The following is a 16410-nucleotide window of genomic DNA, read 5'->3' as shown; positions in this document are numbered from 1 at the left end:
GCTCCTTGGCTATTTTTTTAGTGAAACGAATAAGTAATTAGTTTTTTCGTTATTCAAATTAAGTTGATATTTGATGATGATGGTGGCCGATCCTCAGGTTGGGAACCGAGTTGCACTGCATGTAGTGTGGTTTGCAACCTCAGTATGATAAAATAATACAGCAATCCCTCACCACACCATCTCCACTATTCTAATCTTAGAAAGAACTTAACGAATGGTCGATGGTAAATAAATTGCAACTTGTTACTTTGTCTGTGGTCGCCTTTATGACCGAAGAAACTGTGCGAAATTACAAACGGCCCTGTTACTCTCACTCAACAACTTTTCTCTCCTGTGTCATTTTTGTGACGTTTCAAATTGATTTCCAACAAAAACAGCTGAGCTCGAAGATGTCTAATCATTTCTGTTTAACTTTTATTGCTGTCGTGTCCGTGGCGCCTGCCGTTGCACTGGTGCATTCGGGTTAAAATATTCGTGCAATTCACAGGCAAAGAACCAGTTCTGTACTCGGGAAAAGCTGCTAGCATAGAGCGAAAGTGCGCAAATTTCCGTCAAGGTTGGTTATGGGTTTGTCAGAATTTCCGTAATTGGCCACCACAATATGGTTTTATAGTGATTGAAGTGATTTTTGTGAAGTGTCTGTTTTTATTTTTAAATTTCTTATTGGAATTCTCGTTCTCAATTGATTTTACCGAAAAAATCGGGTAGAAACAACGTCGTACTGTTGGGCAATTGGTGCACTCCCACGCTTTTTCAGGGGGAAACGGCTACGTCACCGTTGCCACCCTTGCGAAATGGGTAGCCGCGTCTAACAGGCTTCAATATTATCACTGACCAGAACTCGTAGGCGGATATGAAAACTGAAACGTTAGTGCTAACGATAAGCTTTGTGTTAACGGCGCTCTAATAATACAAATAAAAAATGCAAATTCTGAAAATTTCTGCAGCAGAAAAGATTTCATGTTGTCCCGAAGTGTGAAAGTGAATTATGCCTAATAAAAGTGCAGTGAAAATCAATATAAAGTCGCAGTTCCGAAAGTGATAATTCCATAAAATGACAAATTACGACAGCGACATGATATCCTATTCGAATTCCTCGTCAGACGCGGAAGTACCGCCGATCTCTATGGATAAATTCTACCCGGCCTTGGTGCAGTGCTTCGGAATTATAATTTGCGGGTAAGAAGCAGAAATGTTCATAACTACTATCTTCCATGACGTGATGTATTTTTATTTTGCTTGCCTTATAGTAAACTTAAACGTATTTACAGTCATCACTACGGTTGCCGGTGCATTCACTGGTTTCCCGCATTGTAATTTTTCCACTAATAGCATGGGCTTTTAAATGGAAGTTGAAACTCGTGCCCCATTTGCACATATTTCGCGGCTCTAGGTCTTTGGGATTTTTATTATTCTCGTTTCTGACTAATTTGAACACTTTAACATTGAATATGCAAATTGATTAAATAAATTTTATTTAAAATTCAGTTCGTCAAATTTGGTTCTTACTCATTGCAGTGGAAATGTTATTTACGTCTGCTTTTATAGTCTTTTCAATTAACACAATTCTATCGAGAGCCGCTGCGGGTGAATGGCAGCGAAAATAAGACAAAGTAACCGGAAATCGAGTGTAATTCCAAGGAAATACTTGAAAGACATAAAGTAGTAAATCTGATGGTTGCCACGCGAAAGTAATGCCGACAATTTGCTTTTATGAGTGCAGTGTTTTCTGTACACAAAATCATTTATCTCAAGGTTCGATATGATTGCATTGGCAGCAAATATTGATGCATTGTCAAATGCTCTGAAGCCAAAATATAGAGCTTTTTCCCATGTCTGATGATAGATGATTAGATCCTATTGATTTTTGCAGTACATCAATAGGAAGTCATCTCTACGATTTACTATACTGTAAGCTTTTGACTGGTCATTGCCAAGCTCAGAATGATGATGACCCATTTCTGAGTGAAAAATTATTGCCTCCATAATTCAATACTTTCCTTGTTCTCTTAAAGGAACCAAAGGTCCATCATCCATAGTTTATTCGTAGGCAACCAAGTTCTACTGCCTAAATAGCAAGTTTTGTGGAGGTCAACTTGGATTTTCCATTCTCATCTGCAATTGCTGTTTTACAAATCTGAAGTTTAATCAGGATATTAGCATCTTGTATGCAATCTTAAACAAAGTTTTCCTCCAGAGGTCCGGATAAAAGAAGAGACCTATTAACCAACCTATTGCTTGCGCTAAATAAACCTAAGAGCTTCTTTTTTCCGTCTCAGCATTGAAGAATATCATCACACTCGAATAATAATGCCACCTCAAATCTCTTCTAACAATCAGGTGATAGTAGAGATAGTGGAGATGACGCCTCGATAATTGACCTACACTTATAAAACGTATCAAAATAGTGTATGCCATGATAAAAAGAGAATTTGCTATTGCGCTGATCAGAGAAGTGGAAAATGCCGCAAAATGCAAAGATTTCAGAAGTGTATACCACATTACGAAAGAGCTTGCATGTAGTTGCAAATCTTTCGATGGTCCTGTGAAGGACGTCAATGGTCGACTTCTCATTCATGATGATGAGCAACTGAAGAGGTGGAAAGCACACCTCGCTACAGTTCCTAACTGTATCACATCCGATAAGGGCCCTCCTAGTCATCGTAACATGCGGATACGGACTGTTCCTCCAACCAGAAGTGAAATCATTTCGGCCATCAATGCATTCAAACGGAATAAAGCCGCTAGGCTTGAGTGTCTTCCCGCAGAGTTATTTATCGCTGCACCCGCAGTTACTGCAGATCTGCTGCTTCCACTAGTACGAAAATCTTAGGAATCCGAAACCTTTCTCAGAGAGTGAAAAAAGGGATGATCGTTAAGATTCCAAAGAAGTGTACGCATTTTGAGTGTGGCAATTGCAGCCGTAACTACGTGCTCAGTGCCATCTAATAGTTAAAATAAGCCTGAAACGCATCAAAGAACATCTTGAAAGCTTTCCACTTCGGATCCTCTTACATTGACCATATACTCTTCGGATCCTCCTACATTGACCACACACCCTTCGGATCATTTTGGAGCAGTACGTGAAGTTTAGATCATCACTATACCTGCTCTTCAGCGAGTGGGGTGCTCTACGCAGGATAGGCATTGCGGAGAAACTAATATCCATTATCAGAGCGAGATATGATGGCGCAAAATGTAACGTGGTGCACCGGTGTAAAATCTTGGAGGATTTTGGGGTCCAAAGCGGAGTCCACCAAGGTCGCATCCTGTCACCGATATTATTTCTTCTTGTTATCGGTGACGTTCTTCATGCTGCCTTGTTCAGAGGATGTGACGAAATTCCATGGACTATGATACCCTTTTAAACACCTCGACTGCGTCGATGACATCTGTTTCCTCTCATCGGCCAAATGGTTCTGTATTTGAAAAGAGAGACAAGTAGAGTTCGACTAAAAACAAATACCGACAAAATCAAGGTTCTCAGTCTGAGGAGTCATTGCACTGTGTCTCTATCTGCATTAATGAACAGAGCACAAAAAGCGTCGATCAATTTGTACATATATGAAGCGTGGTTTCTGCCAAAGGTGGCACCAAACTGGATGTTGTCGGACGTATTAACAGCGTTATATCCGCTTTCGCTGCCCCGTCTAAAATCTCGAAATGCAGTTGTCTCAACATTAAGATCAAGTTGAAATTTTTCTGTTAGTGTCCTTTCTGTGTTGCTATATGGGAGTAGCACATGGAAAATGAACTCCACTGTTACTTAAAAGCTCCAAGCCTTCAGCAACACCTGTCTGTATCGTATCATGACACGTCGGTTTGACATTATTTAAAAAAAGGCTCATGCACACTGTGATTGGAAAGCGGAAGAGGCGGTGAGTCCTAGGGGGTTTTACGTGTGTCGTGGACTTAATCCCACGGTCTTCTTAAGACTCGGATTGATTTTGTGACCACGATCCAAGCCCCGCTGTGACAAGCTTCAACGGTACCAGTCTACACCAAGTGCATGGTTCAGCATTCATACTGGTGGATGCAAGACCTATCTAAATCTCTACCGAACTAAGGAGTATGGCACCCGGATTGAAACGTAATACCACGCTGAGACCCGTTCGCTTAAACGCAACCACAACCTCCATGAAGCTCCCACTAGGGGCCAATCGCAAACAACCGAGCGGAACGCACATACAACAGGAATTCTCCTGAAGTATGTGAGTCCAGAGGGTATCCCGGTTCCCATGGTGCCAGTATACTCCTGGTAAGGTTTCGTGACTATTGCCACCTTAGATGAGTCCCTGTGCAGACTCGGGTCTGATCGCCCTAATTAGGCCTTTGGAGCATTCGCCTACTGCATCATGGCCGGCAAGCCAATGCAATACAGCGTCTCCCGGTGTCACCACTATGGAGGTTCTCCTCGGCCACTTGGTTTTGGTTCAGCCGACAGGGTTGCCGCCCCATATTCCTCCCCGCCACCTCGGAGCACCAGCGGAAAGGGCAGTGGATAGGTCACACATTAAGAAGGGGTGACTATTGCTCGCCATGCAAGGGAATCCACTCCCACAAGATAGCCGAAGATCGGGTCGCCCCAAGGGCATTTGTCGTAGAACAGTACAGAATGAGCGCGGGTGTCTCAGGAAATCATGTGGAGAGCTAAAGCGCGTTTCAAGTAACCGCGAACGATTGCATATTAGAAGTTGCCCAAAGAATTTTAACGAAATTATACGAAGTCGAAAACCTATTTAGCAGGCGTTGTCTCCCTGTGCACAGAAATTCATCCACGTGTTACATATGATGCTTTCATATCTTTCTTGCCTGCGTATCATCATCATCAACGGCGAAACAATCGGTATCCGGTCTAGGTCTGCCTTAATAAGAAACTCCAGAAATCCCGGTTTTGGGCCGAGGTCCACCAATTCGATATTCCTAAAAGCTGTCTGGCGTCCTAGCCTACGCCATCGCTCCATTTTAGGCAGGGTCTGCCTCGTCTTCTTTTTCTACCATAGATATTGCCCATATAGACTTTCCGGGTGGGATCATTCTCATCCATACGGATTAAGTAACCTATTGAGCCGGATTTTATCCACATGGTCATGGTATCGCTCATAGATTTCGTCATTGTGTAGGCTACGGAATCGTCCATCCTTATGTGGGAGCAAAAATTCTTCGGAGGATTCTTCTCTGGAACGCGGCCAAGAGTTCGCAATTTTTCTTGCTAAGAACCCAAGTTTCCGAGGAATACATGAGGACTGACAAGATAATAGTCTTGTACAGTAAGAGCTTTGACCCTATTGTGAGACGTTTCGAGCGGAACCGTATACCTGCCTGCGTATACTTACTAAAATTCTTTGCAACCTACATCAAGTCTTAAGCTACATATCAACCAGTTTCCGGAAATCAACTTGTTTGGTGAACAGATCCTAAAAATGATGCTACTTCCACTGGTTTTGACTTCCCTGATGATAAAGATGTCCGATGTAGGTGTGCTATAAGTAGCTCTCAATATTTGAAAATATATACACGGGAACCCTATCAAATATTTTGTAAAATACTTATAGAGTTATTGCATCCCAATTTTTCATGATGAAAAATGACGATTCGACTCAAAAGTTTGGTGCAACTATTTTTATTATTAAATAAATTATAGTGGGTCAAACTTACGTTTCTAATGAAAAATTACCACACACGATCGTAGAACGTCAGTATTACACTAAAGTGAAGTCTGTCATACTTATAATGTTAATATTTCTAAATGTTCAACCAATGAATAAAATAAAAATTGTGAAGAAAGGAAAACAGTTTTCATCCTCCAAAATTTCTTTTTTACATTAAAAGAAGATACCTGTGGGGAGAATTTCCTGGAATAATTACTAAATATTTGACGGTTGTTGCGATGATGTCTACAGTTTTATCATCATCATCAATAATGCAACAACCGGTTTTGTGCCAATGTCCACCAATTAGATATTCCTAAAAGTTGTCTAGTATCCTAGCCTACGTCATCGCCCCATCTGAGGTATAGTCTGCCCCATCTCCAATACGGATTAAGTGACGCTTGCGGTATCACGTACGTTTCGGGTTGTTCTTCCCATAATGTCGATGTCGTCAGTGTAGGCTAATAGTTGGAAGCATTTGAAACGGATGCTACCACTCGTATTTACAACAGCATCACCGATCCAGGGCGAGGCTGAAAAGGATGCAGTTGAAGAACTGTAGTTACTACCTTCAGCGGACTAATGCCACGTAACTGTTATTTTTGGCTTAAATTATTAAAAAAAATTTAGAAAATTGTTCACAATCTGACTAATATAATGTCCACATTTGATAACGTTCTAATTAATTCTTTCGACTACAAAAAAATCCGAAAAGGTACGTGAAAATAAAACTTCCAATGTGGGTTCCTCACTTATTAATATATTATTCTTGAATGAAATATATTTCTGTTTTTTTGAGCAGATTAGGGGCGAGAAAAATGTTCCCTTCCTTGGTGCGCAGTCGGACATTGAACCTGACAAACAATTACTGCAGCAGTGTCCCATTCTAATCTTTCTTACTAAAAACAATCTTTCTGTGTTAAATTGATACATTATTATGGGATAGTAACTAAAGCCAAATCAAAGAGATTACATGTGATAATAGTTTGCTGTTGTTGCTGTTTATTTATTGATAATCGCTTCTAGAACGAATTCATCGCACAATTGATACAAAGTATTCTACTTTCACTAAGCGGTTTAGCGCCATAATCTTATTCACTTTCGTTGACCTGGCCCTCACTGAGAAGATAAGATAAGAAATGCAAAGTAGTATTGCATGTTGCGGTTTACCTCATAACAAAAAAAGTAATTTATGTGTTTTTATTTATTCTCACTCTCTCAATCTTGCGAGTATTTAAAGTGATTGTAATGTTTGATATTTCAGATCATCTATTTTTCATTCTGACAATCCAGGTTGTAGCAAATAGGTACTTCACTGGTGGTATTTCGGAAAAAATCATTAGTTGATTCACTCCATTGGAAGTAGTGTTCTTCTGGGTTCCGTCTCTACGAGAAATACCAATCAACTTCAATTTCCGTAAATTAATTATGAAATAACCATAAAAATGATGGTGTCTATTAATTTTGCTGCTTTCATATTCCTTTTTTCGTTTTTCCTTTGAGGATTTTTCTAAAAATAATAATTCTCAGAGATATAAAATAATTCCTCTTAAATTGCATCATTTTTCGTAAATTATTCATTTTTTAAAGTGGTTGATTCTTCAAACATAAATATGTATTAACCTTGCTATAACGAAGAAGGGTTCACCCCAATCACATATTGTATATATAATATAATTCCACCTACCTTAACGATAATGCTTCAACAGTTAATTCCCTACTATAATATTTGTTTTTAATTTGAATTTATAATTTGAAAATATATTTCAACGCTATGCACACTCATAAGGAAATTACGCAATTATTATAGAGAATAGTAATCCCGCATTGCTCCTAATTTTCTTATCTTAAATGGGCTTGGGAAAACAGGTAAACATATGGTTTTCCATTGTTTCTTTTTTTGATTTTATAACTAAGAACAGCAAAATAATACCCACACATCTAATAATCTGCATATTTCCTCCTTCACATTATTCAATATTGGCCACGCCCACCGATGTTGTGTCGAGAGGAAATAAGTTTGGCAAGTGGCGGCATTACAAATGGAATGGAATTACTTGAGAATTGTCAGATTTAGTATTCGACATTTAAATTTCAATTAGAATGAGTAACTTGAGTATGAAAGGAGGAAGAAGGAAGTACTCATAACATTTGCGAAAGTTTTGTCTCATTGTTTGTTTATAGTTTAGAATACTGTATGCCTCCTGTTCAGTATAGGATCTACATCTTTTTCCTATCATTTTTTTTTTTGCTATATTTTCACTGAAATTGTGATTCAGTTTCATTACCAGAATTAGAATTCAAACTCGGAGAAACGAAATGGAGCAGCCGACACGACGTTCAATCAACTCGGCCATGGTACTGTTTAGAGTATAGTGAGCACTTTTTATTGATAAAAATTGTAAATCTAGAAATGGGGGAGGAGAGTAGGAAATTTAAACAGTAAGTGAAAACTCCGATGTAAACCATTAGCCATTGGCTATGCACAACTATTGATTACCAATGGCGCAAAGCAAGACAACCGGTCCATGTACAGGGTGTGGCAGCATAACTTCTTTTTTTAAAATGCGCGCCCCTCAGTTAGTTGATGTCATAGCGGAGCGGTAGTGGTCTCGTTCAAGAGGGGATACTGTAAAGTTTTGTCCCGACACGGTTCAGTCGCCATCATGCGTTGGAATAGTGAGGAGCGTGCCTTTGCCGTTGAGGTTTACTTTTCAAGCGGATGTTCGGTTATTGCAACACAGCGTGCATTTCGGAATCGCTTTAATTTAGCCCCGTTGGCTCCCGTCCCAGACCGCAAATCAATTGTTACATGGGTCACTACATTCAGACAAACTGCAAGTGCGACAAAAGGAAGAACTGGAGTCCCTCGGCCCGTTAGATCACCTGAGAACATTGAAGCAGTGAGAGCGTCAATGTTGCGATCGCCACGGCGTTCTGCGCGCAAACACGCATCTGCCCTTGGACTATTGGATCGTTCTGTGAGAAGAATTCTTCGTGATGATTTTCATTTTCATCCCTATAAGATGGCGATAGTGCAGGAACTTCCAGAACGTGACTTCAATTCTCGGATGAACGCGTGTGAGCTTCTTCTTGATGTCGTTCCCGAGGGTGCTATTGTTTTTTTTAGCGATGAAGCCCATTTTCATTTGTGTGGGTCGGTTAACAAACAAAACATGCGCTACTGGGCTGACACCAACCCTCGAGAATTGCATCAAAAGCCTTTGCATTCACCCAAAGTCACAGTGTGGTGTGCAATTTCCTCAGCTGGAATTATTGGTCTCTGGTTTTTTGAGGAAAATGAGGTTACAGTGACAGTGAATTCGGACCGGTATGTAAACATGCTACAGAATTTTTTTTTCCCACGGCTAGAAAATTTGGATTTGGGGGACACTTGGTTCCAACAAGACGGTGCAACAGCACACACTTCAAGAGCATCGATGGCTGTTTTGAGGGAACACTTTCCAGAGCGCCTTATCTCAATTAGAGGCGATTTGGAATGGCCGGCATGCTCTCCCGATCTGTCCCCTTGTGATTTTTTTCTATGGGGTTTTTTGAAATCCCGTGTTTGTGTGAACCGTCCAAGAACCGTACAAGATTTGAAGACCAACATCCAAGAAGAAATTGCCAACATAACACCTGCTATGCTAACAAAAGTCATGACAAACGCCAGAAATCGGTTTACGCAATGTATGGAGAATGGGGGACGACACCTAACAGATTTGATCTTCAAAACAATGTCAATAAAAACTTTAGACATGTAGCTACATTATAAAAAATAAATAAATATTTTCCGATGCATACAATAGTTTTTATTGAGTTTTGAAAAAAGGAAGTTATGCTACCGCACCCTGTATAACACTACAAAGACTTGACAGCTTGTGTTAAAGCTACTACCGCCATGGCAGTCCAATGCATAACTTAGATTTGACTCGTCTGTCCTCATATCAGCATTAAATGCAGGCGAAAGATGTTCGGGGGTAATATCGGTTCGGAACATTACCTAAGTAAAAAGAAGTTTAATATGCTTTCTAAGTAATATTTTAAAAGTATAATGACGAAAGAACGTGGCAACGCAGTTTTACTTCAGTAAAAGCTTTTATACTTGAAAGATGTAGGCAACCCAGAATATACATTATAGACAGGTGCCTACTACAAAAATCAGAGTATTCCAATTCTAATCAAATCCAATCAGGTAAATGGGCGGACATGTTTTCCGATTCCTAGTATACGTAATGTGGCAGCTTTTACTTTCGTTTGTTTGAATTGTCAATGCCATAAGCCACTGCTCAAGTTTTTCTAGATAAAATTCCAAAAATCTGGTCCTCAAGTTTGTTGTGAGAGTTAAGTATCGCGACGTCGTCTTGGAAGGAAGATAAGACCAAATTGTCGTCAACTGGCGGGTCGGGAATATATATCAGATGCAGTAATGGTCCGAGGATGCTAGCTTGATGATGATGATGATTCCATATCAATCGCAATGAACGACCTTTTATAGACGATTTCAAAGTACCATACAGATTTGCTGGTAGAAATTTTCTGATCTTATAGAATAGCTATTTGTGCCATATCCTGTCGAAAGCTTGGACAATATCGCGAAGAAGGGTGGAGTAATATTCCTTTCCGCTGAAAACTTGCCTTATTGCCGAAGCGATACGGTAAACCTTTTCTGTTGTACCATGCTTTTGTCTGAATTGATTGTAGATTGTAGAAGAATAAAAGGATCCTTGATGCGAGTAGTTTTTCAAACACTTTTGATAGGTTTTCGCCGTTTTTTTTTCAGGTTTTTGCGAACGAAATAATAATGGCCGTTCAGGAAGTAACCAATAGGTGTTATCGTCCTCAAGATTTTAATTGTTTGATGACTTAGGAAGGAACCATTGACCATTTTAACACCAATTTGGCCCTAGTCACATAATTTTTTAGGGTCTGCTATCGAAATTAAATCTCTGAGGTAATTTTTGGATATTCTGCTTAGTTTTATCATTCAGAGCACTTCGCATGTTTTTATCACTTCTGGTAGATCAGTTTTTAATTTTGGAGAACGATGTGTTTGAAATGCACATCTCAGATTTCGTTTTTTGTGGACCATTCCTAATATACGTGTGGAAGGCTTGTTTAGAACGGCTATCCTTTGATTTGGCTTTTTAGATAGATAGTCATGCAGACAGGTGCATGTGTTCTTGAAACTGTCAATGGCTAAATCGGAGTACAATGGGCCACCACGGTCTGAATGCTCAGAGGCTATGCTTTTCTCCCATCACAAACACAATGCCTAAATCGATTCCACGCTTCGTCTTCAAAGGTCTTCTATTGAATAAACACTGTCTCTAGACCGCTGATAGAACGTTTGCATTATGACAAGTAAGAGACCTGGTAACATGATTCAGCTGAATTCGTTTCTCGAATTAATTTCGGAATTTCTGAGATATGAGTTTTGCACCAGTAAGTTGAATGAAATCGTAATCCTCTGTACCATCCAGCACATCCTAAAGTTCCGTACCTTTGGCTAGTCGGAAGCCCCAGTAAGTATGTTTCGCGTTGTAATCTCCCGCCAAACTATTGCTGAGGGTCCAAGAAAGTCTCGAAACTATTCGGAACTAATTTCGAGTTTCGAAGGACAGTGGAATCATGATAGAATTAATTTATCAGATATCTCTGTTTCGCGAATAAAAGTCGCTTAAAGGTAGTTGGCACAATAGTTTCTAAGAGCATAATGCCTGAGATGCAATAAGGATGCCCAGACCACTCGATCCTTACCTTAGGGATATTTCATATTGTAGAATGTAAAACTTTTGATGCCGTCGAGGTTTCAGAGATTGGCGATTGTTTGGGAATTAGTTCCTGCACAATTGCTTGCGTGGGATTTATGAACTGGTTTAGAGATTAGAAGAGTGGCATAACCAACCCTTCTAGGTTTTACTGTTGTCCTTTTAAGAAGTGGATTTTCACAGGTTTGTGTATGTAACTTGGGTCTGAAGCTGTTTCTTCGGTATTCTATCATTGGGTTCAACTCAGTTCTTGATGGGAGGATTCAAGTTTTTTTATTGATGACTGTATTATTTGTAAATTATAAAAACAAGAAGAGTTTAAGAAGCTTCAAAAGTATGTACGTACTTGCGAAAATAGAAAATAGGAAAGCTACCTGTTTTTATCAGATGTACGAAAATATTTTTCTTGTCCACGATTGCATATAGTGGGCTTCCTCGATTGTTGCCAGTATGTGATTCACCACAGCTGCCTACATTTCAAATTAGAAATTTTTTTTTTAAATATTTTATAAATAATAAATGGAAATGAATCAGTCATTTCAAGCTGCTCCCATGATAAAACTCCATTTCAACTACGCTAACATTCTTTAATTCTATTGGCATTGCGATAAATTCTAACCATGTCACTCGACGCTAATAGGACAATTACTTAGATTGTTTATTTATAAAGGTAGTATTAATGATATTAAGAAGAAAGATTATGTCAGTCGCAGTTGCTAATTTGTAAATAGCTTCATATATCTTCTGTCTTATTAGACTTCCATCCTTTCGTTTACTGTCAGTAGTTATTCAACCGCGCAGTATGAGTCAAAAGTGACCATGTAGCTAATATTTTGTAAATGAATAAATGCGAAATTGAATGAAATAGGACCGCCTTCAAAAAAGAAAAACAGAAACTTGACGTTATGAGAATGTCTATCGAAATGGAATTCTTGATGAGTGGTTGGTTGCTTCGTCCTTTTGGCGCCAGTTTGATAATCCTGCTTAAGGAAATGTAGGCAATCAATCCCATAATCTGCCTCACTGCATCATACTGCTGCTCATTCATTGTAAGATGGACATTCATTACTAAAGAAACCTGAAAGGTTCAAAGCAATGCTGCCGAACTGAATCGTGAGAGCTAGCTTTTGGTTGGTCTGGCATGCTTATAGTATATATTGGAGTTTTCTCGATTGTTTTTGTTTTTTTCGTTTGTGTAGTTCTTCTTCTCCTTTAATATATCAGGACAACTGAGCCAGAGCTTCCACACAAACCTAAGCCTAAAAGAGGGTGTTGGGCTCGCCCCTATGCTCTTCAGTTTAGCATCAGAAAGGTTCATATGCTCATCACCAAACAATACTCATCAAGTCCGTACATTTTTACGTGGATGGTGTTAATATCAGCAAGCACAATTCCTGATGCGGAAAAAATATTTCTTGAGCTGGAATCGGCAGCAAAAAAAAATCTTTGAGGATTAACGGGTACAAAGCGAAATTTGTTACTCAAGCGCAGTGAAGTACAATATTAACATTAGATTACATCTGATTATGGGAAACCATAACATTAAATGCATAAATATAATACTACTACCACTACTACAAACTGAGAAGCATTGAAGTGGATCAAATCAAATAACGATTAACCATAGTAAATAGGCCTATTATTGGTCCTCCTGACATTAAAATCGAGAAAGGTACACAGGAAAATCAAATTTCATGTATACAAAACAATGATGAGACCTTTGTTATTGTGCGGATATGAAATAACGAGGGCACTGGCAAATAAAATTAATACTTTCAAGCGTCAGGTGCTTTCCTCATAGATAGGTAAGTGCGAGATGAATCAAAATGGGAATTTGGTATAACATCTGTGACGTCCAAGCAGCATCCTTTATAATGTGCGCATAGATAACGTGAGAATTCCTAAAGTCACAGTGTAGAGAAGAGCTCAAAGATAATAAATATCGGGAAAATCATAACAGAGTTGGGCAATCCCAATTGACATGGACGGTTCAAAGATTTGGAAACTGAAGGGCAGAAGCGTCGAAAGAGCTGGCAACCACCGCCTCTTACTCTCTCTCCAGCCAGATATTTCTGTGACATCCTGTGTATAATTCTGTACAGGGATTCGGAATGAAAATAAAATTCAGATTGGAAATCTATAACATCACTATCAAAAACCACTAGATTGTGATTTTTATTCCTTCGCAATAAATTACAATCACGTATGTTTTCTCTTTATGTGTGAAACTAGAACTTTCTTGATATCTACTTTGCGAAAAGATTATATTTAGCGTCGAACATTAACTTCCATAATTGCACTGCAATGTAATTTAGATGTTTCAAACACATAAAAGGCAAAATTAATTGTGTTTACGGCTCCCCGACATGCTGTTGTAGCAAATAGTTCACTATGAATGGCTTTGCATTTTAAGATAAAAATCTTAACACAAGTACAAGCTTTAATGTTGATTATAAAATCAGTTCAAATGTGAGCTGCTTCATCGTAAATTCGTTTGATTTATTGAAACCATAAATAACAACTAATCATTGTTCTACATTGTTGCAGCGGAGGGAGGGTTTTGAGTTTGTGTGAATAGTCAGCCTGTTAGTCGCATAAGAGATTGTGTTGCAATTCAATCGTTAGGATTTGGCCCGGGAAAAAACCGTAGGTCTCGCTATTGTCCTTTTTGCCATTGCAATTTTTAGTACAGAGAAAAGAAACCTTGGGCTCAGCGAAACCCCTATTTCCGCACCCCTGTCGTTTGAAATTCAAAATCATCGAAAAAAATATCGGAAATTTCATAGTTTGCCTCATCTTCATCGCATATTGCATCTAATTGGAGATATTTGAAAAATCTTTGGAGAAATCCGCGCGATTAAAACAGTTTTGAATAGCATCAGCTTTCAGTCTTGCCCAGGAGACTGGTATGATTTCTACGGTGTCGAGCAAGGAAATGCTACGTGTATAAATATTGGTCCTCGATTAGGTAATAATTTTTTTAAGCAGCTTTCTGTAATGTGTTTGCTACTGTTGTTTTTGGTTGATGAAAAGGAAGTTTGATGCATTGATCTCACTAGTTCCGCATCCCATTCGCGCAATGATATCTCGAATAATGTAGATGTTATCCAAGCTTTAGTGTTGGCTTCATAACTGACTAGAAGGCTTTTAGAATTCTTGTGGGAGGTTGGGTTTTTGAATTTCCCTATAGTCATTAATTGCGTTTCACACTTTCATCCTTATTAGCTGCTACAAATATGTCGACATTGGAAATTTCTATACTGCGGTAGCCTTCGCTTACCACTGAGAAAACATTTTGAAACTACTCATTGCAGTTATTGTGACCTACGTCTATAGCTCCCACAGACTTTTTCATGCGAACGATTTGTTATAAAAACCTAACCAAAAAATCCAAATTTCTGAACATTTAAAATCATTATCTTCGACCCATTTGCTTTTTCTTTCTAAATCCCGCTATTAATTGCGACACCCACTTTCATTGTTTTAAGCCAAATCAAATTGTTCATCAAATGGTAGACTTCTTTCTCTTCAATAGTAACATTTCTCCTTGAATTCTTCTCTAGAACTATTGATCGTTCTAAACTCATAATTTTTATTCCCGGTGGATTGGTTTGTCTTGGGATCGCTAAAAGTCGTCACTATCCAACAGTCGTTACAACCAGAGTCGTTATAAACGAATTCTACTGTATGTTCATCCTGCCAAAAAAGGACACTTTTTCGTTCATTCATTAACATTTTTTGGGTTGCAAAATAGATTCCATTAGCTGATAGCATTGATCCGAGCTCTGGGCAGGTCACTGACAGTGATACTCTCTGTTATTAAAACACGTAAGATGAGAGTTTGTGAACGTCCATCTAAACCTTATTTCAAAGATATTCCAAGCTTTCAAAATCGTCAAAATATTCCCCATACATGCGAAAGAAGGGTGCACAATTTCTTTTTCACAAAATATGGTCAGGTATCAAATGAAAGGGCCCAATTAGTACGTTTGGAAACTGGTTTTAAATTTGATATCGGATGAAATATAGGAGAGTGAGGACTCAAAATATGACCCCCAAAAAGTGTAACAGGTGTTGTTCTCAAAACCCATCCATTCGAAAAATCTGAAAAAAAATCATAGTGGCGCATCTAAATGAAATCTAGGCCTCCAAATACATCTAGTTCCGATATCTGCACAATTAAAGCTAATAATAGTATAGTAGCATATTTTAGAAATTTAGTGTTTACGTTTGAAAAAATATGAATGAATACTTTGGGTTTTCAGCCATATACGAATGAAAAAATGTGCGTAGAAAGTTTCTCACATAAGGTGAACACAAAACCTTTATACCTGAAGCACCAGCTTCCGGAATTTCGACTTGTCTAAACTTCCCAATTGTCTAATTTCTTATCAACACTATTGATGCTCACATCTGTTGAGGTTCCCATGGGCATCCAAATCATTAAAAAAAAAAAACATAATACTCTTATCTTTTGGAATTTATAAAATATTTGTCTAGTTCTCAATGTCTGCTCGTTGGATAAATGCATGAACATTGAGAGAGCTTAAAAATGCCGAACGCAATACGTTAACTCGAACAGATTTATATATGAACAACAATTACATTACCACAGATGACACTTGTTTATTCCGATTATGCAATCGGAACCATCTGCTATATTACCTATATTTTTTTGCAGTCCATAAACAGCGACATGTAGGTGTGTGAATTAATTTAGGTAGTTTCCGAAATTGATGTTAATAATTCTTTGTTGCGCAGAGTGGAAAAATTGGTTTTGATAAACACCTATAATTTATATTACAACTTCATCCGGAACGTAAATTCCACTGTTTTCTTTAAAAGATATCCAGTCATCAAAAAAATTTATTATTCAATTAATTTCCCCTAAGTCTATTAAAAGATATTCTTGGAAAATGAAACCGGACAATTGATGTAAGTAATGAAAGTCTTTCGTATGCTCATGATACTTGATTTTAATTTAATTT

The 16410-nt window shown here is 38.4% G+C and overlaps 1 protein-coding gene across 1 annotated transcript in view; it reads left to right on the top strand.

Moving 5' to 3' along the window:
• Window positions 1–9: 9 nt before the first annotated feature.
• LOC119650275 (integral membrane protein GPR155) overlaps window positions 10–16410 on the top strand; it is a 45033-nt gene continuing 28632 nt past the window's right edge. The window contains exon 1 of the mRNA XM_038052900.1: window positions 10–1179. Coding sequence (XP_037908828.1) covers window positions 1055–1179 — 125 coding nt within the window. The 5' untranslated portion in view covers window positions 10–1054. The remainder of the gene's footprint in view (window positions 1180–16410) is intronic.

This window comes from Hermetia illucens, chromosome 2, assembly GCF_905115235.1.
Source record: "Hermetia illucens chromosome 2, iHerIll2.2.curated.20191125, whole genome shotgun sequence".
NCBI lineage: Eukaryota > Metazoa > Arthropoda > Insecta > Diptera > Stratiomyidae > Hermetia > Hermetia illucens.
This window is presented reverse-complemented; position numbering and strand designations above follow the sequence as displayed.